This window comes from Muntiacus reevesi, chromosome 22, assembly GCF_963930625.1.
Source record: "Muntiacus reevesi chromosome 22, mMunRee1.1, whole genome shotgun sequence".
NCBI classification, from domain to species: Eukaryota; Metazoa; Chordata; class Mammalia; order Artiodactyla; family Cervidae; genus Muntiacus; species Muntiacus reevesi.
The window spans coordinates 26,611,880-26,634,988 of record NC_089270.1 but is presented as its reverse complement, the minus strand read 5'-3'; the positions used below and the strand labels follow the sequence as shown (position 1 = coordinate 26,634,988).

At 38.8% G+C, this 23,109-nt stretch overlaps 1 protein-coding gene across 4 annotated transcripts in view; it reads left to right on the top strand.

The window, feature by feature from the left end:
* The window catches only part of MTHFD2L (methylenetetrahydrofolate dehydrogenase (NADP+ dependent) 2 like), a 149,965-nt gene extending 126,856 nt beyond the window's left edge, over window positions 1-23,109 (top strand). For 3 of the 4 annotated variants that reach the window (XM_065914422.1, XM_065914425.1, XM_065914420.1), the window contains one exon: window positions 21,690-23,109. In XM_065914422.1, the coding sequence (XP_065770494.1) occupies window positions 21,690-21,802 (113 nt within the window). In that variant the 3' untranslated portion in view covers window positions 21,803-23,109. Of the gene's footprint in view, window positions 1-11,101; window positions 11,397-21,689 lie in introns of those variants that run through there. The other variant, XM_065914421.1, reaches the window with a different exon arrangement.

Sequence of the window (23,109 nt, the reverse complement as noted above, 5' to 3'; positions counted from 1 at the left end):
TTCATTTTCTTGGTTAAGTTTATTCCTAAGTATTTTATTGTTTTATGAAGATATAGTGAACAGGGTAGTTTTCATTATTTCATTTTCAGATTTCATTGTTATATATAGTATTAACTACACTAAATCAACACTACTGATTTATGATCCAGCAATCCCACTTCTCTTATCCAAAGGAGACAAAAATAGGATACAGAAAAGATATGTCTTGTTTAGTGTAGTTTTACTCATAAGAGCCAAGATATGAAAATAAACTAAGCGTCCCTCAATAGATGAATGGAGAGTCTGGGAGGGCAATGGGGCCAAGTGCCCTTCTGGAGCTGAGTTAGCTTGCCCTATAGGTCACAGAGAGAGACAGGGCCAGCACCAACTCCATAAGGTACCAGGGAAAACAGTTTCCATGATGGAGTCTGTGCTTGAACTTGAAGAGGAATTTATAGGTGAGGAGTGGGGTGGTCCCAGAGAGAGAGGGAAAAGGAAGCATCTAGCCCAGCCACGCTGGGACAGTAAGAGGAAAGAGAATGTCAGATGCTGGATCAGTCTGTCTGTCCATTCCTAGGTCTATAACTCACTCTTTTCTTAACGTACCCCGGGAACAGGACACCTCCAGCCGTGGAGGGGATACACCAGTCAAGTCCAGCCCCTGTCGGCGATTTCTCTCTGGCCCGTAATTCTCTGCACAGTAGAGGCCTAGGTGCTTCTCTGGCTCCTCACAACAGCCCTTTCTAAAAAATGCCGAGGAAGATGGTAGGAAGGGGAGAGGTGCTCAGGGCCCTCTCTGGATTCCCTGGAGGCCACAGAAGGGCTGGGGGTGGGATGCCATGGGGTGGGGATGCTAAGTGTCAGGCATTGCTATGGGCACTTGGGATGCCACAGTGACTGACACAGGCAAAGTCCTTTCCTACAAAGAGCTTACATTCTGGTTGGAGAAGACAGGTGATAAATATATAATACACTATATTAGGCAGTATTTAATGTTACAAGAATCAAACAAGATGGGGGCAGGGCTAGAGATTTATGGCCTTAGGTTGTTGAGAAAGAGTGGTCACAGCAGGCTAACTGCTGATCTGAACAACGTCAAGTCGAGAGCCATGTGGATATTTGGGGCAGGAACAGTCCAGACACATGGATGAGCAGTGTGAAAACCTTGAGGTGCAGTGTGCTTGCTGGTTTTGGTGAGCTGAGGAAGGCCACTGTACCTGGGGAAGAAATAAAAAAGGGGAAGGATGCTGGGAAATAAAGAGGAAGCAGCAGGGGTACCACATCATGAATGGCTTTACAGACCATGGAAAGGAACTTGAACTTTACTCTAAGTGCAGTGGAAAACCACTGGAGGATTTGCGCCAAAGCCATTGCAGGATACTTATGCATTTTTTGCATTTAACAAGATCATCCTGGTTTTTTGAATGACAAATCAGCCTTAGAGAGGTGAGGATATAAATAGGGTACCTGTTAAGAACCCATTGTAATTATCCAGGTAAGAAATTATCCAAGATGGGGTGTGGATCCAGGTGGTAATGGTTGAAAGTATTAAGAGGTAGTTAGATGGTAGATAAAATTTTAAAGGAGAGTTAGAATGATTGGCTAAGTGATTAGATATAAAAGAAAGAGGAGAATTATTTATGACTCTAAGAGTTCTCAAATAGGCAGAAGGGAAGGTATTCTTTTGAGATGAGTCTGAAATGATCAGTGAATTTCATCTATTTATGTGTATATAGGGCAAAGAGTGGGCAGAAAAAAATGGGGCTTTTTCCATGGGAAGGGAGCAGCAGATCAAAAGGAAAGAGGAAATATTCCAAAAGGCCTTATGTAGTCAATAAGCGATCCAACATTGTTTGTTGAATAAGGAAAGTATGATATTCTAAATAATTGTGATTTGGTCCAAATAGTTGTAGCCTTACCATGCACTCTTCAAAAGAATCTCCACTAGACAAATCTCTCCTAGAGCAAAAAGAACCCTATAATGTGGGACTCCATCTGGTCAGAATTATTCCTCAAAATTTGAGCACAGTAGTCAAAATATGAGGACAGAAGAGGGTCCAGAATTACACAGAAGGTACTGTTCTTATAAGAAACTACTATAAAGGAATTAAAACTCCTGAAGTGCCTTTTAAAGCAGCTTTTCATCTATATTTTCTCTTCTTTTACTCCTAGATGTCTTATTTATGCAGTACTCTATATTCAAAACCTGAGAGTTACCTTTTACTCCATGCCGTTTTTATGTTATGTACAATATTTTATATAAGGCTATGATTTGGAGTTAGACTGATTTAGGTTTGAATTCTAGCTCTGTTGCTTAAAACAATTAGGATCTTGGCAAATCACTTCACCTCTCTGAGACTTGATTTTATCATCCAAAAAACTGAGATAATAATACCTATCTTATAGAGTTGTTATAAAGATTAAATGAAATAATCACCTCACATGAGCTAATGTATGAGACTTCCTGAGCATAATACCTGGCAGAAAACAGTGTATGTGTGTGTTTGTGAGTGTGCACATTATTCAGCCTTTCTCTCCATTCCCACTACAACACTAATCTGGAAATATGTAATTTCACCTTTCAATTACCACTCAGCTCTTCATTACTTTTCTGACCTCAGCTCTCTTCCAGTCAGATCTGATGTCACCCAATAGTCCCCATCTTCTCCAGACTCCCATAGGAGATCTCAATCTGCCCGACTCTTTTTGTTCTTAATCCTGTACTGCCTTGCACTTTTATTTAGTTGTTCCCTACTAAATTGTATGCCTCTGTAATGCAAGCTTCCTGTCCTCCATTTCTTTTGTATCTTCATTCCATACCAGATCTCAACCTTCTCAGTCATATCAATGGTCATTTGCATGATAATCCTGGATAACTTAGAAATCTCTAGTGTTACTCTTACATTACAGAAATAATTCCTTATAGTTGCCTGAATGGGAACAAAAGCTCCCACTGAAGGTGGCATCTGAAACATTATTAATCTACAGCAATCTAGATTCAGTAGTGATACATCCACTGAATCATACATTGGTTTTCTCAGTGCATACTTCTCACTCAACACCTTCAAGGTACCAGGGATTTGGCACACACAGATAGACCAAGTCCCTGTTCTCACAGATATTCTCTAGTGTGTGTTAGCCTCTCAGTCATGTCCTACTCTTTGCACCCTCATGGACTGTAGCCCACCAGGCTCCTCTGTCCCTGGAATTCTCCAGTAAGAATACTGGAGTGGGTGGCCATGCCCTTCTCCAGGGTATCGTCCCAACCTAGGGATTGAACCTGGGTCTCCTGCATTGCAGGCAGACTTTTTACCATCTGAACCACCAGGGAAGCCCTATATTCTCTAGATTATATGTCAAAGTAGCCATTTTTTGGAAGTGGCTTTGGTACTGTGTGTGCGTGCTAGGTTGCTTCAGTCATGTCCCACTCTTTGTGACCCTATGGATTGTAGCTCACCAAGCTCCTCTGTCCATGGGATTCTCCAGGTAAGAATACTAGAGTGGGTTGCCATGCCCTCCTTCAGGGAATCGTCCCGCTCCAGGGATTGAACCTGTGTCTCTAGGGTCTCCTGCATTGGCAAGCAGGTACTTTACCCAACTAGTGCCACCTGGGAAGCCGATTTTGGTACTACTTACTCTCAAATGTATGTTCTAAAGCTGGGAGAGTAAGAGCATGTTACCAGTTTCTAAGGAAATAAAACTATTTTGGAATGAATCACTTTGAAGAACTATTAATCTGTGGTGATATTATAAAGAACCAAAATTAATCTGAGTTTTTTGTGTTAATCATTTAATTTGATGATGTATGTCTTAGTCAGTTTGGGCTGCTATGACAAATTATCAAAGGCTAGGTAGCATAAAGAACAAATATGTATTTCTTACAGTTCTGGACACTGGGAGTCTAAGATCAGATTGTCATCATACTCAGGTTCTGGTGAGAACCCCATTCTGAGTTATAGACAGCTGATTTTTCACTGTATCTTTACACGTCACAAGGAGCATGATAGCTCCCTGAATTTTTTTTTTTTTTAAGAGTACTGAAAGTTGGAACTCTCATGACTTAATCTTTTCCTCAAAGGTCCTGAGAATTTTGCAGAGATTGCACTGGTCATAGCAAACACCCTCTTCCAACAACACAAGAGAAGACTATACACATTTTGACATACCAGGTGGTCAATGCTGAAATCAGATTGATTATATTCTCTGCAGCCAAAGATGAAGAAGTTCTATACGGTCAGCAAAAACAAGACCAGGAGCTGACGGTGGCTCAGATCTTGAGCGCCTTATTGCTAAATTCAGACTTAAATTGAAGAAAGTAGGGATAACCACTAGACCATTCGGGTATAACCTAAATCAAATCCCTACAATTATACAGTGGAAGTAACAAATAGATTCAAGGAATTAGAACTGATAGACAGAGTGCCTGATGAACTATGGATGGAGGTTCATGACACTGTACAGAAGGCAGTGATCAAGACCATCCTCAAGAAAAAGAAATGCAAAAAGGCAAAATGGTTGTCTGAAGAGGCCTTACAAATAGCTGTGAAAAGAAGAGAAGCAAAAACATAGGAGGAAAAGAAAGATATTCCCATTTGAATGCAGAGTTCCAAAGAATAGCAAGGAGAGATAAGAAAGCCTTTCTCAGGGATCAATGCAAAGAAACAGAGGAAAACAATAGAATGGGAAAGACTAGAGATCTCTTCAAGAAAATTAGAGATACCAAGGGAACATTTCACGCAAAGATGGGCACAATAAAGGACAGAAATGTTATGAACCTAAAGAAGTAGAAGATATTAAGAAGAGGTGGCAAGAATACACAGAAGAACTATACAAAAAAGAACTTCATGACACAGATAACTACAATGGTGTGATCACTCACCTAGAGCCAGACATCCTGGAATGCGAAGTCAAGTGGGCCTTAGGAAGGATCACTATGAACAAAGCTAGTGGAGGTGATGGAATTCCAGTTGAGCTATTTCAAATCCTGAAAGATGATGCTGTGAAAGTGCTGCACTCAGTATGCCAGCAAATTTGGAAAACTCAACAGTAGCCACAGGACTGGAAAAGGTTAGTTTCCATTCCAATTCCAAAGAAAGGCAATGCCAAAGAATGTTCAAAGTATACTGTATAAATGCACTCATCTTACAGGTGAGCAAGGTAATGCTCAAAATTTTCCAAGTGAGACTTCAACAGTATGTGAACCGTGAAATTCCAGATGTTCAAGCTGCATTTAGAAAAGGCAGAGGAACCAGAGACCAAATTGCCAACATCCGTTGGATCATCGAAAAAGTGAGAGAGTTCCAGAAAAACATTTACTTTGACTTTATTGGCTATGCCAAAATCTTTGACTATGTGGGTCACAACAAACTGGAAAGTTCTTCAAGAGATGGGAATACCAGACAACCTGACCTGCCTCCTGAGAAATTTGGATGCAGGTCAAGAAGCAACAGTTAGAACTGGACATGGAACAACAGACTGGTTTCAAATAGGGAAAGTAGTACATCAAAGCTGTTTATTGTCACCCTGTTTATCTAACTTATATGCAGAGTACATAATGAGGAATGCTGGACTGGATGAAGCATTGAGCTGGAATCAAGATTGCCAGGAGAAATATCAATAACCTCAGATATGCAGATGACACTCTTATGGCAGAAACTGAAGGAGAACTAGAGACATTTTACGAAAGTGAAAGAGGAGAGTGAAAAAGTTGGTTTAAAAGTCAACATTCAGAAAATTAAGATCATGGCATCTGGTCCCATCACTTCATGGGAAATAGATGGGGAAACAGTGGGAACAGTGGCAGACTTTATTTTAGGGGGCTCCAAAATCACTGCAGATGGTGACTGCAGCCATAAGATTAAAAGATACTTGCTTCTTGGAAGAAAAGTTATACAGGATATTAAAAAGCAGAGACATTACTTTACCAACAAATGTCCATCTAGTCAAAGCTTTGGTTTTTCCAGTCATCATGAATGGATATGAGAGTTGGACTATAAAGAATGCTGAGCTCCAAAGAATTGATGCTTTTGAACTGTGGTGTTGGAGAAGACTCTTGAGAGTCCCTTGAACTGCAAGGAGATCCAACCAGTTCATCCTAAAGAAAATCAGTCCTGAATATTCATTGGAAGGACTAATGCTGAAGCTGAAACTACAGTTCTTTGGACACCTGATGTGAAGAACTGACTCATTTGAAATGACCCTGATGCTGGGAATGATTGAAGACAGGAGGAGAAGGAGACAACAGAGGATGAGATAGTTGGATGGCATCACCGACTCAATGGACATGAGTTGGAGTAAGCTTCAGGAGTTGGTGATGGACAGGAAAGCCTTGCGTGCTGCAGTCCATGGGGTCACAAAGAGTCGGACATGACTGAGCAACTGAACTGAACTAAAAAGGTCCCACCTCCTATTATCATCATACTGGAGGGTAGGATTTAAATATATTAATTTTAAGGAACACAAATATTCAGTCAATAACAATAGAGTTGATCAGTCTGACTCAAAATATAAACTTTTCATAGTGTTAGCTCAAAACTCCAATTTTAGTATAAAAGAAGATCTAACACTTTTAGGATAGATGGCAGATAGATGGGGAAACAGTGGAAACAGTGACAGACTTTATTTTGGGGGGCTCCAAGATCACTGCAGATGGTGACTGTAGTCATGAAATTAAAAGATGCTTACTCCTTGCAAGAAAAGTTATGACCAACCTAGACAGCATACTAAAAAGCAGAGACATTACTTTGTCAACAACGGTCCATCTAGTCAAAGCTATGGTTTTTCCAGTGGTCATATATGTATGTGAGAGTTGGACTATAAAGAACACTGAGCACAGAAGAATTAATGCTTTTGAACTGTGATATTGGAGAAGACTCTTGAGAGTCCCTTGGACTGCAAGGAGATCCAACCAGTCCATCCTAAAGGAAATCAGTTCTGAATATTCATTGGAAGGACTGATGCTGAAGCTGAAACTCCAGTTCTTTGGCCACCTGATGTGAAGACCTGACTCATTTGAAAAGACCCTGATGTTGGGAAAGATTGAAGGCAGGAGGAGAAGGGGATGCCAGAGGATGAAATGGTTGGATGGCATCACCAACTCAATGGACATGAGTTTGGGTCAACTCCGGGAGTTGGTGATGGACATGAGGTCTGACGTGCTGCAGTTCATGGGATCGCAAAGAGCTGGACATGACTGAGCAACTGAAGTGAACTGAACTGAACACTGTAGGCCAGAGGTAATCTCTTCCAGTCATTTTGAAAGAGCTGATGGAAACTGGCAAAAGTCTCTGTTAGAGAGACTATTACTAACACAGTGGTCATCATGCCAACCTGTCATTTCAGAAAACAGGTAGAACCACTGATGTTCACAATGAGATCGCTACCATTGAGCCAACTGCCACCTTGTTGTTTACAACATGGGCAAGATGCTTAAAGTCTAGGTCTTTGAAATCAGGTCAGCCTTTAGTAGAACATATTTGACATTAAGTGCTTTACTATGTGGAGAAGGGTTGGACTTTCCAGGTGGCAGCAGTGGTAAATAATCAGCCTGCCAGTGCAAGAAACACAAGAGACTATGTTTCCATTCCTGGGTTGGGAAGATTCCCTGGAGTAAGAAATGGCAACCCACTCCAGTATTCTTGCCTGGAAAATTCAATGGACAGAGGAGCCTGGTGGGGCTATAGTCCATGGGGTCACAAAGTCATGACTGAGCACACACACATATGGAGAAGAGTTAAGTTGAAGCATAAAAGGTTTTCTACCAAAACAGAAACGCTTGATGCTTCTGAAGTCCTTCTATTTTATACTTAAGTGTGAGGGTTTTTTTGAAGTTGTTTCTCAGGGTCTTTTTAAAATAAAAATATCTATAGGAAGGAAATTTTATGTCCTAGTGTCTCGGGTTGATTATGGTAGACTACTGGGATCAAGACAGTGCCAGTGATTTTTGAGGATACTCCAAACAGCCTATCTAGGCTTACAGACTTGCCACTCTGCTGTACAAATGTTCAGAGGCTTGAGGAAAAAGGATTGGGGAGGGAAGAAAAAGGACTGGGGAGAATGACAAGAATAAATGATAATTTTTTTTATAAAGGAAGTCATGAAAGGAAGATATTTTAGTCATGTTGACAGAGTACTAGAAATATCCTAGCGGAGATCCTTACTCCTGCTCACCAAAATGGAAATTAGCATTATGGCTGACACTATTCACAGTCAGAGAGGAGGTTTGTTGAAACGTCACAGAGTTTGTTGAAAACAATTTCAAATTTTGATCAGGTGATTAATTTGTTATTTGGTTCCATTGAAGGCCTTCTGAGTTGTGAGTGGTAGTTTTAGATATTCACATCTGTATTTCTCTTGGCATCTCTCTAGCCAGCCAGCTGTGTTTGACTCTTTGTGATCCCATGGGCTATAGCCCATCAGGCTCCTTGTCCATGGAATTCTCCAGGCAAGAATACTGGTGTGAGTATAGATTTGATTTAACACAGTGAGAAAAGCAGATAAAGCAAAAAAAGAAGAAGAAGAAAGAAAAGACTTAGCCACCTTACCCAGTTTAAGTTAAATAGTTGAGGGAAGTCTTTGTAAGAAAAAACTTATAAAAATATGACCAAAGTCTCATATTCTTGTCCCTAGTAGGGTATTAATCCTGTCCATTCCATTAATATTCCACTGGGTGCCATAATAATGAATATCTTAATATATATTGAAAAAAATAACTTGTAGAAACCCCAGGAGTCAGGCAGCTAGACAAATGCAAGAGAAAGCATGGTAAATTGTCTCTGGGGCACCTGATTCCCTGTTGCCTCACAAGAATCCAGTGACGAGTCATTCACTTGTCAAGGAGCCCGTTCCTCTCTGGCTCATCATGCTCTCATTTTTTATATCAACCATATGAGAAAGTGGAGTGTTTCCCATATTATCTCCTGAGTCATACTATTTCTCCAGTCTTATGCAAGTCAGGTTTTTCTGGTTGTTATTTACCTACTTCATTTTCCTGAAGCTTGTCTTCCCTTCATTACAGCGGATATGTTTGGGAGGTCATGCTTCTAAATGGTCTGCAAGGGAAAATCTCTAAGCATTTAATTTAGACAATTACGCATGTATAGGAGGAGACAGAAACTCACATGAAGGGAACGAGGAATTTTCCTTCTGCTGCTGGTTGCCACAAATAAAGAATCATTCCTTTTCCTTTTAGGGAAGGGAGTTGGTTTGAAAAGTTAGTTGTAACATTGCTGGAAATCTGATGTGAGCCATAGAGTGCTTCTTTGCAAGAGACAGAGAAATGGACAAAATGCAAATAGAAATAAAATAATACTGTGGGAATTTAACATATCAGTTCTTTCTCTTCTACCCAAGAATAGATTTATAAAGCACAAATACATTCTTTGACTTAGCTAGAATATACAATTTCCAAACTGTATTAGTAAAATTAATTCTATTTAGGTATATATGTAAATTCCATTATTCGGGAACTTTGGAGTAGTATATCACATACTATGGTGCTTCCTAGATGGCGCAGTGATAAAGAATCTGCCTGTCAATGCAGGAGACACAAGAGACGTGGATTCAATATCCCTGAGATGGGAAGACGCCCTGGAGTGGGAAATGGCAACCCTCTCCAGTAGTCTTACCTGGAAAGTCCCATGGACAGGGGAGCCTGGCGAGCAAAGAGTCACAAAGAGTCGGACACAACTGAGCGAAGGAGCACACACATCATATAGAAACAGAAATTCGCTATCTGCTTAAAAATTAGTGAGTCTTCCTAACAAAGTATTTAAGATGAGAGTCTGGATTATTAAACCCAGGTCCTGAAAACCTGGGAAAGTAAAGTTTCCAGAGGAAATAATGACGCACAACACACAAGCCAGAGACACCCTGTCATGAAGCATGGGTTGCTGGTGCCAAAAGGTTAACGATCACACACGTCTTCCTTTCAGTTCAGTTCAGTCGCTCAGTCGTGTCCGACTCTTTGCAACCCCATAAATCGCGGCACATCAGGCCTCCCTGTCCATCACCAACTCCCAGAGTTTACTCAAACCCATGTCCATCGAATCAGTGATGCCGTCCAGCCATCTCATCCTCTGTCATCCCCTTCTCCTGCCCCCAATCCCTCCCAGCATCAGAGTCTTTTCCAGTGAGTCAACTCTTCTCATGAGGTGGCCAAAGTATTGGAGTTTCAGCTTCAGCATCAGTCCTTCCAATGAATGCCCAGGACTGATCTCCTTTAGGATGGACTGGTTGGATCTCCTTGCAGTCCAAGGGACTCTCAAGAGTCTTCTCCAACACCACAGTTTGAAAGCATCAATTTTTCAGCTCTCAGCTTTCTTCATCATCCAATTCTCACATCCATACATGACCACTGGAAAAAGCCTTGACCAGACGGACCTTTGTTGGCAAAGTAATGTCTCTGCTTTTTAATGTGCTATCTAGGTTGGTCATAACTTTCCTGCCAAGGAGTAAGTGTCTTTTAATTTGATGGCTGCAGTCACCATCTGCAGTGATTTTGGAGTCCCCCCAAAAATATAGTCTGACACTGTTTCCACTGTCTCCCCATCTATTTCCCATGAGGTGATGGGACCAGCTGCCATGATCTTAGTTTTCTGAATTTTAAGCTTTAAGCTTCTTCCTTTATTCTGACCTTAATCATTAAAAGGCATTTTAATGTCCCTTATGTCGCTGTAAGTGTCCTTCATTAGCAATATTTCCACACTGTGTCCATGTGTCACCCCTGGTTTTTTTTAAGGCACACACCTAATCTGAACACCTGGTTTCTTTCATCATCCCTGTCATTACCTCAAATTTTAAATAAGAATAACTTCTGCTCCCTACTTATTCTTCTTACCTTCAAACTGAAAGATGGTTTCCACCAAGTAAGACATGATGGAAATTATGTCAAGCCAGGTAAACCTGCATTAATTCTTCCCTTTAGAAAATTGAAACCAATGACATGATAAAGAATAGATGTCTACATATTGGAGAAAAGGAAGCACAGCAGATTAGATACATATTTCATGCTGAAAAGGGGTTTCTTGAAAAATAATTGAATAGCATTCAATAACCTAAAACTTTATGAAAATAAAACTTGGGATATCGCCTTTATTTTAATTTTGTTCTGAAAATTATTTAGCAATACAAAGAATCTGCCTGCAATGCAGGAGACTGGGATTCGATCCCTGGATGGAGAAGATCCCCTGAAGAAGGAAATGGCCATCCACTCTAATATTCTTGCCTGAAAAATCCCATGGACAGAGGAGCCTGGCGAGCTACTGTCCATGGGGTCACAAAAGTCAGACATGACTTAGTGACTAAACCACCATACATTTTTCTCTCCAATTTCTCATTTTGAAAAGCTGGCTGTGATTTGCATTTCTCTAATAATGAGTGATGTTGAGCATCTTTTCATGTGTTTGTTAGCCATCTGTATGTCTTCTTTGGAGAAATGTCTGTTTAGTTCTTTGGCCCATTTTTTGATTGGGTCATTTATTATTCTGGAATTGAGCTTCAGGAGTTGCTTGTATATTTTTTAGATTAATCCTTTGTCTGTTTCTTCATTTGCTATTATTTTCTCCCAATCTGAGGGCTGTCTTTTCACCTTACTTATAGTTTCCTTTGAAGTGCAGAAGCTTTTAAGTTTCATTAGGTCCCATTTGTTTATTTTTGCTTTTATTTCCAGTATTCTGGGAGGTGGGTCATAGAGGATCCACCTCAATAAGGTACCATTACACACCAGTCAGGATGGCTGCTATCCAAAAGTCTACAAGCAATAAATGCTGGAGAGGGTGTGGAGAAAAGGGAACCCTCTTACACTGTTGGTGGGAATGCAAACTAGTACAGCCACTATGGAAAACAGTGTGGAGATTTCTTAAAAAACTGGAAATAGAACTGCCATATGACCCAGCAATACCACTTCTGGGCATACACACTGAGGAATCCAGATCTGAAAGAGACACGTGCACCCCAATGTTCATTGCAGCACTGTTTATAATAGCCAGGACATGGAAGCAGCCTAGATGCCCATCAGCAGATGAATGGATAAGGAAGCTGTGGTACATATACACCATGGAATATTACTCAGCCATTAAAAAGAATTCATTTGAATCAGTTCTAATGAGATGGACGAAACTGGAGCCCATTATACAGAGTGAAGTAAGCCAGAAAGATAAAGAACATTACAGCATACTAACACATATATACGGAATTTAGAAAGATGGTAACGATAACCCTATATGCAAAACAGAAAAAGAGACACAGAAGTACAGAACAGACTTTTGAACTCCGTGGGAGAAGGTGAGGGTGGGATGTTTCAAAAGAACAGCATGTATATTATCTATGGTGAAACAGATCACTAGCCCAGGTGAGATGCATGAGACGAGTGCTCGGGCCTGGTGCACTGGGAGGACCCAGAGGAGTCGGGTGGAGAGGGAGGTGGGAGGGGGGATTGGGATGGGGAATACGTGTAACTCTATGGCTGATTCGTGTCAATGTATGACAAAACCCACTGAAATGTTGTGAAGTAATTGGCCTCCAACTAATAAAATAAAATAAAATTAAAAAAAAAAGAAAAGCTGGTTGGCTATTCTTATATACATAAATTCCGAGGTTTATTCACAAAAGATATTTTTTTCAAAAGCTCATTCATCTTGAGCACAGTAACTGCAGCTGTCATCACCCCACACGAGCGTCCTGACCCTTCACTTCTTGGTCATGCAGTTCATGGCCTTCCTAGCCTCTTCTCTGTCTCCTCTCCGCTTGCACCATGTGCTTCAGTCATAATGCACTTTTTTGAACTCCTCTGTTGCATCAGCTTCATTGTCAGGTACAAAGTTCCTTTGCTTTTATTATTCCCGGCATTTGCACTGCATTCTTTCCTTCTTTCTTACTCCCTCAGACATTCATAAAATCTCGAAGCCTTTCTGTCAGTTTACAAATATTCTCTGACCCCAGTTTGATTTCTGTTCCTCTTTGAAGTGCTCTCACAAGAACCAGAATTTATTCCCATCTTAGCAAGTTTACCTTTATGTTGCTTCTTTGGTGTTTTCATTTCTCTGACCCAGATGATAAGCTCATCCCATTAGAAAAATATACACACAATAGGCAGTTTTCCCCATTTGACTTATCCTGCATCAGAATAGTTTTTTTTCAAAGTTTTAAAAATACGTTATAAACAAGGTCCTACTGTATATAGCACAGAGAACTGTATTCAATATCCTATGATAATCCATAATGGAAAGACTATATAAAAAAGAGTGTATATAAATGTATCATGGTACAGAAGTGATTAACACATTGTAAATCAACTATATGTCAATAAATAAAAATAAAATACTTAACCAGTGCTTTTAGGTTAATGCCCCAAATTTGTATCATTATCTGCTAGGCTCTATATGAGCTAGACTCCTCCATGTCATCTCCTGAAACTCTTCCCACTGACATTCTTGCAGTGTTTCAAAGAATTCATGCCATTTTCTGCCTGGGGGAAATCTTATTTCTACCTCATCATAAACATCATTCCCCAATCAAGAACACTGTTTTTTCCCTACGTCTCCATTTCACCTGGAAAAGTTTGGTTCATCCTCTAATTTCTGGACTTGGCAGAGATACTCATATGCTCAACCTCAGTTAGGTCCTCCCAATACAGTCACAGTGCAGTAAGCATTTTGTTTGTAGAACATTTCATAGCCTTAGCTCAATTATTATGTAGGTAGTTATATTTATAATATAAATCTCCCAACTAGACTATAAGTTCCAAGGGATAATGACAATGGCTGTCTTTCTCAAGAAACTTTTTTGGTAAATCTCTCTGGGGAGTTTTTAGCATGTGTTGGAACAGTGAATAATGGGATTCAGAAAACATGCAATGGTTTGGAAATACTGCAAGACAAGGATGAAGGGCTGGATCATAAAAGATTCTAGCTGACATGACAAAGAATTTATATTTTATCCTAAAGGCAGTCTACCAACTCAGCTAGCCAGGTGGCTAAAGACAGTCAAAATTCATCAAATGTTTATAAGCCGAAATGATCTAATCTGTGTTTTAAAGAATAAATCTGGCAGCAGGTTATACAGCTAACATGGTAGAGACTGAAATCCAAGAGACTTATTACAGTAGATTATAAAAAATGACTATATATATTTTCTTGCCTCATGGGCACATCCTCTTGGCAATGTGACTTGGCAATTTTTCCTAGTCTAAGCCTTTAAATTTGAGCTGGACCATGTGACTTGCTTTGACCAATGAGACATTCAGGTGTTACACTGGGGGTGGTTGGGACTTGACTGGAAAGTCAGAGGCCACCACATGAAGTAACCTTCATTGAAGCAATGGATTTTAACACATTTAAATCTCTTCCACCTATGTTTATATGTATAATATTCCCTACCCTCATGAGAAACATCACTCATTTCAGCAACGATTCTCAATGGTGCATACTGGAATCATGAGGTGGGAGGAGGCATATCTAGTTTGACTACAGTTCTCAGGAGATTCCAACATACTCTGTGATAACAAATTGAAAATCATGCTAGTAAATTTCATGGATCAATAAATGAATAGTTAATGTAGCTGGGGAGTTAACAAGCACCACAAAGGAAGTTAGCATTTAGCCAGATCTGAAAAGGAAGAATAAATATTCATTGGATGGAGAAGTGCAGGAATGGTATGTCAAAGAGAATAGTACATCCAAAGGCAAATCTTGTGTCCAGAATGACTGATTTTAATCCGTGAGCTCTTTGCTCTTTTATTTCTAAACAACTGAACACATTCTCTAATGTCTGAATTTTGCTGATAGGCATTATTTTAAAGGAAATTATAGAATATATTTTGCAGTCACCAGTTTAGAAAAGTCATTCAGATAAAATTATCATGATGATTGTCACCTTTCCTCATAGTATTCTTATTTTTAGGAAACTGCTCTAAAATCATCAAGTCATTTCCATCTAAATCTCATTCCCTAAAGCAAGTTCCATACAAGTAACAACAGGATTTGAGGATTATTTTACTTGCCTCCATTGTCAGTTTCAGTAACTCTAAAATCACGTTGACCTTATGAAATTTAATCTAATCATGGTTTTGTGACATCTGTTCAAAAGTCTATCATGAAAGTATCAATATCAATCAAGATCTAATTCCTGATTCCCATATGTACAGAATTTTAGTATCTTCCTTAAATACAAACATACTCCCTCACAGTAAATAGGTTTATGAATGAAATTATTGCCTTAAAATTCTTCTGTAATTCTTTTCAATGGAGCACATAGAATACCTTTTCTCACACATAATAGGATTAATCTTTAATAGCATCATCTTCAGCAAACAGGTGCAAACCCTATTTGCCCTCAGGGAAAGACCAGTCAATGAGAAATTATTCTGGTGATGTAATGCTTGTTAACTTACTCTTTCTCAAACATGATTGGGGAAAATGCTTTTCAGAGCATCAGACAGGTATTGAACTTAACTCTTTCTCACAAACATGTCACTTAGGACAGCCTTGAAATAGTTATGCAAAGTAATTAGACTAAGAGAATTTCTTTTAAGCATTGACATCTGTACCCATTGGCATTTGCCAGTGATAATTCCTCATCTTTCTTGAGAAATCATATCCTGGTCCTTATGTAAATAGAAAAGAATAAATTAACATTAGCCAGCAGCATCAAAACTTAGCAGTTCTTTCTCAGATATAGATCCTAATTAAAATCAAATAAAAAACAATAGAAATCTTATATTTTTTAAATCAAATTCAACACAGTCTGCCTCTCATGGCTCTGTACTAATTCCATTTTCATACCTGCCTAGTTATGTCAAAGATAAAAATATCTGAAATAAGTATTTGAATAAAACCACATGCGTTAACAGTGATATCATAAACTTCTGCCTAGTGATAATTTACAAGGCTCTGTTGATACAACTAAATGCTCATGGAAGTCCAGAGAAGTCCTCACCCAGGACAGGTGAAGACCCATCACATAGTCTTGATTCTATGAAGTAATAGGACAGGATAGATATATGTTGGTTACCATAGTAAAGTGTGCAGGACAGCAGACATAGAGCTACACATTTCAGACAGGTATTATTTCATGTGACAGCTTATTCTCATTCCCTATTCCTCCATCTCAAGCCTCACTTTTTTAGCAAAAGAATGCAATAGTAAGCATGCTGTGAAAAACAATTTCAAAGAGGAGGGTCATAACACCTGAGCAGACCAGTGGTTTATCTGATCTGAATTTCACCCAAGAAAGAAAGCAACTCAGACTGCTAAGCCAGCTGAAATTTAAATGCTGACATAATTCAAAGATGATGAACTCTGAGTACTCATAGTAAAATTGGAGGTAAATTACTATATTAGAACTTCCCCCTTTTTGTTTCTTTTTTCTTAATATCCTCTTAACCCTTTGAGAAAACTGAGTTGATTTGGGGCACATGAGCCTTTCTTGGAGCTTTTCCACTTGTTCAGGTCATGGTAATACAGTTGCATTGGGATGAGGTGGAATTATGGAACCACAAAATGATTCAAGCCTGACTGTGAATAATGTCTCTACCATATTGGAGAATGATAAGTCATTTTAAGTTCAGTGAGCCACACTTTCTGCAGCTATTGAAATGATAATTAAATATCAATTATTAAAATGATATGTATATAATTCTTGGCAAGTAGTAAGTATTCAATGGATACTGCCTATGGTTATTACTATTTTTCCACATAAAGATCATTTCAAGCCACTTCACTTGTCAAAGTTGAAAACCAAATTATATAAAAAAATGATTGTATACCCAGAATGGAATCCCAATTTTGTCTGCTTCTATCTTTTAACTATGAAGTAAGCCATTTTGTTTTTCATTGAATATTTACTTTGATCTTGATTCTTCAGTTCAGTTCAGTAGCTCAGTTGTGTCCGACTCTTTGTGACCCCATGAATCACAGCATGCCAGGCCTCCCTGTCCATCACCAGCTCCCGGAGTTTACTAATATACCATATTATGCCATAGTATTATATTTTTATCTATTAATATTTCAAAGTCAGTGCTTTACAAATATATGATTTTACATGCTATCAGTATAAATAATAGCAGTACAGTACATTTCTTCTAGAGATCTAATTCAATTTTTAAAGACATTTTTCTCTAATCCTATAGAAAAGGTCCTGGAAGGCACTGTTCATACCATCAAGTTAGCTTATTGGAAAGTGAAAAATGCAGTTTGTCACCCTCCAGCAACTTATGTAGCTTGAGAATTTCAGTAAATTAACTATAACTAAATTATTTTGATGCTGTCTATATCCAGTCAAAAACACGGACACATTCCTGCAAATTGATTTTAGATTTTAAATTTCAAATTTCAACGACTATTTACTTCATGTTTTCATAACTTACTAAAGGCCTCACCTGTGCATGGAGAAGTTCTAAGATTAAAAATGACAATAATCACCCTAAAGACAGTTTCTGCCTTCCAAGGACCAGTGTCTAATTAAAGGAATAGCACACTGTGCTAAATTTCATAACAGAGTTTGGTAAAAAGTGACTGGAAACATAGATGGTAGCACTTTTAATTTAATGTTGAGGGGGGAGAATTTTTGAGAAAAATTATGAACAGGTAGCATTTTATTGGCTTTAAAAGAATAATCAGGAATTGTTTATTTGGATAAGGTAGCAGTATATTTCAGGTGGAAGGAATAACAAGAGCAAAGGAAGTAAGGACCGAGAATTCCTATTGATTTGTGAATCGACTGCTGACACAGCCTAGTGTTGCTGCAGAATAGAGTACTTTGGCCAGGAAAGGACATGCTTCCTGTATAGAGGCACATTTTGGAAAAACAAAATATTATCTTCCAAATCACAATACTCTTATCCTTTCTTTGTTGTATACCATGAGACGATTCATGATATATACTAGCTGGCTTTTTTGGTGTGTGATGTCTTCAAGCTTATCTGGACTTTTCTTCAAGTAAAAGAATGCCATTCCTTTGCCTTTCCTATGATTAAAAGGCCCAGGTGGAGCGAGTGGTAAAGGATCTGCATACCAATGCAGGAGACCTAAGAGAAGTGAGTTGAATCCCTGGGTTGGAAAGATCCTCTGGCGTAGGAAATAGCAACACACTCCAGTATTCTTGCCTGGAAAACCCATGGACAGAGTTGCCTTGCGGGCTACAGTCCATGGGGTCACAGAGTCAGGCATGCCTGAGCACACACACACACATATGAGTAAAAAATTGCAATATACTAATACACTTAATAAATGCAAATTTTACAAACTGTATTTCAAAAAGGCAATGTAAATTGTACAAAAGATTTAATTAAGATTAGAAAACATCTACTGATTTCATTTATGTAGAAGCATCTAAGAGTAAACTTCTAAAAGGCAATATATCTAAATAGCATGTGATTAATGAGGTCAGAGTATGCATTAAAGTATTGTCTATGCTAACCTTGTATTAAAAGAGTTACCTGGGAAGACTTCATTTTTCTTATTCACACGGTGAAACACTGAACCAGCAGGTCAATTCATGAAGCCACTCACCTGTAATATTGTGGGTGTGAGAACATTCTTAAATAGAACTTGCTGAAAATTCTTCATCATTTTCTTTGAGTATATTCACTGAAGAAGAAATCTTTATTCATACCTTAGAACAGGACTATGTGTATTTGCTCAGTTAATTTTAATATCTTTAATGTTTTTATTAGACTTGCACTGGAATGTATGATCCACATATACATGATGCTGTTGTTATAACAAGGCTTTCCTGATTGCTCAGACAGTAAAGAACCTGCCTGTAATTCAGGAGACCAGCATTCAATCCCTGAGTCAGGAAGATCCCCTGGAGAAGAGAATGATTAACCACCACAGTATACTTGCCTGGAGAATTCCATGGACAGAGAAGCCTGTCAAGAGTGTTTTAATTTAACAGATGGTGCTAAACTGTTTGTATCCTGTCTTCCCTTTAGAGACTAATATCATGTATTTTAGAAATAGTTAACTGGAATTACACATAGTTGAGTCAATCACTGGAAAAGATCAGTTTTCATTCCAATCCCAAAGAAAGGCAATGCCAAGGAATGTTCAAACTACCACACAATTGCTCTCATCTCACATGCTAGAAAAGTAATGCTCAAAATTCTCCAAGCCAGGTTTTAACATTATGTGAACCAAGAACTTCCAGATGTTCAAACTGGATTTAGGAAAGGCAGAGAGAATTCCAGAAAAACATTTTATTTCTGCTTTATCAATTACACCAAAGCCTTTGACTGTGTAGATCACAACAAACTGTGGGAAATCCTTCAAGAGATGGGAATACCAGACCACCTTACCTGCCTCCTGAGAAATCTGTATGCAAGTCAAGAAGCAACCGTTAGAACTGGACATGGAACAACAGACTGGTTCCAAGTTGGGAAAGGAGTACATCAAGGCTGTATGTTGTTACCCTGTTTATTTAGTTTATATGCAGAGCATATCATGTGAAATGCTGGACTGAATGAAGCTCAAGCTGGGATAAAGATTGCTGGGAGAAATGTCAATAACTTCAGATATGCAGATGACACCACCTTTATGGCAGAAAGAAAAGAAGAACTAAAGAGCCTCTTGAGGAAAGTGAAAGAGAAGAGTGAAAAAGTTGGCTTAAAACTCAACATTCAAAAAATGAAGATCATGGCATCCAGTCCCATCACTTCATGACAAATAGATGGTGAAACAATGGAAACAGTAACAGACTTTTATTTTCTTGGGCTCCAAGATCACTGCAGATGGTGACTGCAGCCATGAAATTAAAAGATGCTTGCTCCTTGGAAGAAAAGCTATGACAAAACTAGATAGCATATTAAAGCAGAGACATTACTAACAAAGGTCCACTGTCTAGTCAAAGCTATGGTTTTTCCAGTAGTCATGTATGGATGTGAGCTCAGTTCAGTTCAGTCATTCAGTCGTGTCCGACTCTTTGCAACCCCATGGTCTGCAATACACCAGGCTTCCCTATCCTTTACTATCTCCCACAGCTTGCTCAAACATCCAACCATCTCTCCTCTGTCATCCCTTTCTCCTCCCACCTTCAATCTTTCCCAGCATCAGAGTCTTTTCCAATTAGTCGATTCTTCCCATCAGGTGGCCAAAGTATCAGAGTTTCAGCTTCAGCATCAATCCTTCCAATGAATGTTCAGGATTGATTTCCTTGAGGATTGACTGGTTTGATCTCCTTGCAGTCCAAGGGACTCTCAAGAGTCTTCTCCAACACCACAGTTCAAAAGCATCAATTCTTTGGCACTTGGCTTTCTTTATACTCCAATTCTCACATCCATACATGACTACTGGAAAAACCATAGCTTTAACTAGACGGACCTTTCTTGGCAAAGTAATATCTCTGCTTTTTAATATGATGTCTAGGTTGGTCACAGCTTTCCTTCTGAAGAGCAAGTGTCTTTTAATTTCATGGCTGCAGTCACCATCTGCAGTGATTTTTGGAGCCCCCCAAAATAAAGTCTCTCACTATTTCTATTGTTTTCCCATCTATTTGCCATGAAGTGAGAATTGGACCATAAAGAATGCTGAGCACAGAAGAATTGATGTTTTTGAACTGTGGTGTTGGAGAAGACTCTTGAGAGTCCCTTGGACTGCAAGGAAATCAAACTAGTCAATCCTAAAGGAAATCAGTCCTGAATATTCATTGGAAGGCCTGATGTTGAAGTTGAAGCTCCAATACTTTGGCCACCTGATGCAAAGATGTGACTCATAGAAAAGACCATGATGCTGAGAAAGATTGAAGGCAAAAGGAGAAGGGGACGACAAAGGATGAGATGGTTGGATGGCATTACCGACTTAATAGACATGAACTTGAGCAAGCTCCGGGAGTTGGTGATGGACAGGGAAGCCTGGGGTGCTGCAGTCCATGGGGTCTCAAAGAGTCAGACATAACTGAGCGACTGAACTGAACTGAGTCAATCATGGGTTACAGATTTTCTTTTATTAAACTTTTTATTTTGTATTGGAGAATAGCCAAGTAACAATGTTGTGATAGTTTCAGGGTTACAGCAAAGGGACTCAGCCATACATTTACATGTACCCATTATTCCCCAAACTCCCGTCCCATCCAGGCTGCCACATAACATTGAGCAGAGTTCCCTGTGCTGTACAGTAGGTTAGATTTTCATTATGTAACACTAACTGAGCTGCGTGAAGTTTTATCCTACAGTGTTGGCCTCGTGTTTTTTCTATACACATTGAGTATCATATGCAGAAGTGTGTGTATGTGTGTTACAGTCTGCTTCATTGTAAAAATTATTTGGGGATGCTAGAGTTATACATGTAATGTAGAAAAATTCAGTGTATTCTGTTAATTAAACAAAGAAACCCTTGGACTGAGGTGGCTCTAATGCCCCAGCTGTCTACGTAAGCAAATCAAAATCTAGGTCTGGAAATGCCTCGAGGTTACAACATGGAAAGCTAAGGGCAACCTATCACAAATAGCCAACTAGGCTATAAAGCTGGGCATTAACGCTGTAACTAATAAGTGGTTTTCTTGCTTTGTTTCTACCTTTTCTCTGTAAGTCGCCCCTGTTGCTGAAGGCTTTCCAACCCCTTCAGGTTTGGTGCTGCTGGATTTGACTCCATTTTTGCACAGATAAACTCTTAAGTTTTAAAATATATGCTTCAGTTTTTACAGTTTTAACAGTTCTATATGTTTAAAGATATGAAATTCTGAGAAAAAATAAGAAATTTTTCTGTTTCCTCCATCAGCTGTTAAGAAGAAGGCTAGCTTTATCACTCCAGTTCCGGGAGGCGTGGGACCGATGACGGTGGCGATGCTTCTCAAGAACACCCTTTTGGCAGCTAAAAAAATCATTTACTAGATCACATGAAAGAATAAAGCAAACTGAAGTCATGCTATATATTTATTTTACAAAAGGCAAAAATCTTTATATTTTACTACAAAACTATTTCTACATTGTATTTATTTTTTCATGGGTGGAATCATTGTGGATCAGATGATTCACACAATCTTATGCATTTCCTGCTAGTATTTACTGGAATATTTTGAATGGATTTTGAGTTTTAGGAAAAAAGAAAACAACTGCAATGACACTTTGGTAACAATTGCTTGTTTTGTGAATATTATTTATTCATAATATTAAAACAATAAAGGGCTCATAACAAATGCATATATTTTTGACACAAATACCACAGTGTGTCTTCAACAAATGTTTTGTCAGCCAAATGGACTCCCTTGTAAAATGTAATTTAGATTTTGCCATAATCATACTCAATTTTATATATATTTTATATTCTATATCATATGCTGAAAGAACGATAGCAGTAAGCTGTGTCCAACTCTTGTGATCCCATGAACTGTACCCTGCCGTGTTCCTCTGTCCATGGGATTCTCTAGGCAAGAATACTGAAGTGGGCTGCCATTTCCTTTTCCAGGGGAGCTTTCCCAACATAGGAATTGAACCCAGGTCTCCTGCATTGAAGGCAGATGCTTTACTGACTGAGCTATGCGGGAAGTCCATATTGTATGCTGAGAAAGAGCAAAAGAACTTACTTGCTAAAAGAAAGATAAAATATTAAGAATAAAATTTTGATCTCATATACTTCCCAAATGTACTCCCCAAGGCATACTAGTGAAAAATTATGCTCCATTTGAGGAAAGAAAAATGTGCAAGGAACCCCAAAAATGGCATGCTAGTTGGAAAGGTATTGATTATTTCAAATTGTGAATGACTACTTGACATAGTAAAAATGCAATAAGAATATGTTAGGCTTACATGTAATTTCTTTGTTCTCCTACAAACATATTTGGATAATATGTTCCACAAATCTAGAAATCTAATAGCAAAACATGGCACAATGTGCCACAGCTAATCCTTGGCATGTGACTAAAAGCCTACTGCCTTGTTGCCCACAGTTCTTTTCTCTTATGGCCTTTGGTTCTCACAGTAGATGCCATGTTTTTAACACAACTTAAATTAGAAAATGCATGTGATTGTCAGTTGCAGGCTATTTGAGACTACCCTGGGCATATAATTGTATTGCTGTCATGCCAAACCTCAGTGTGTTAATGCACCAATAATGATTCTTACCCGATGCATGTCTTTATTAGTATGTACCCTTAATCATTTGTGTGAAAATAGACTAGATGTTTACAATTAATAGTATC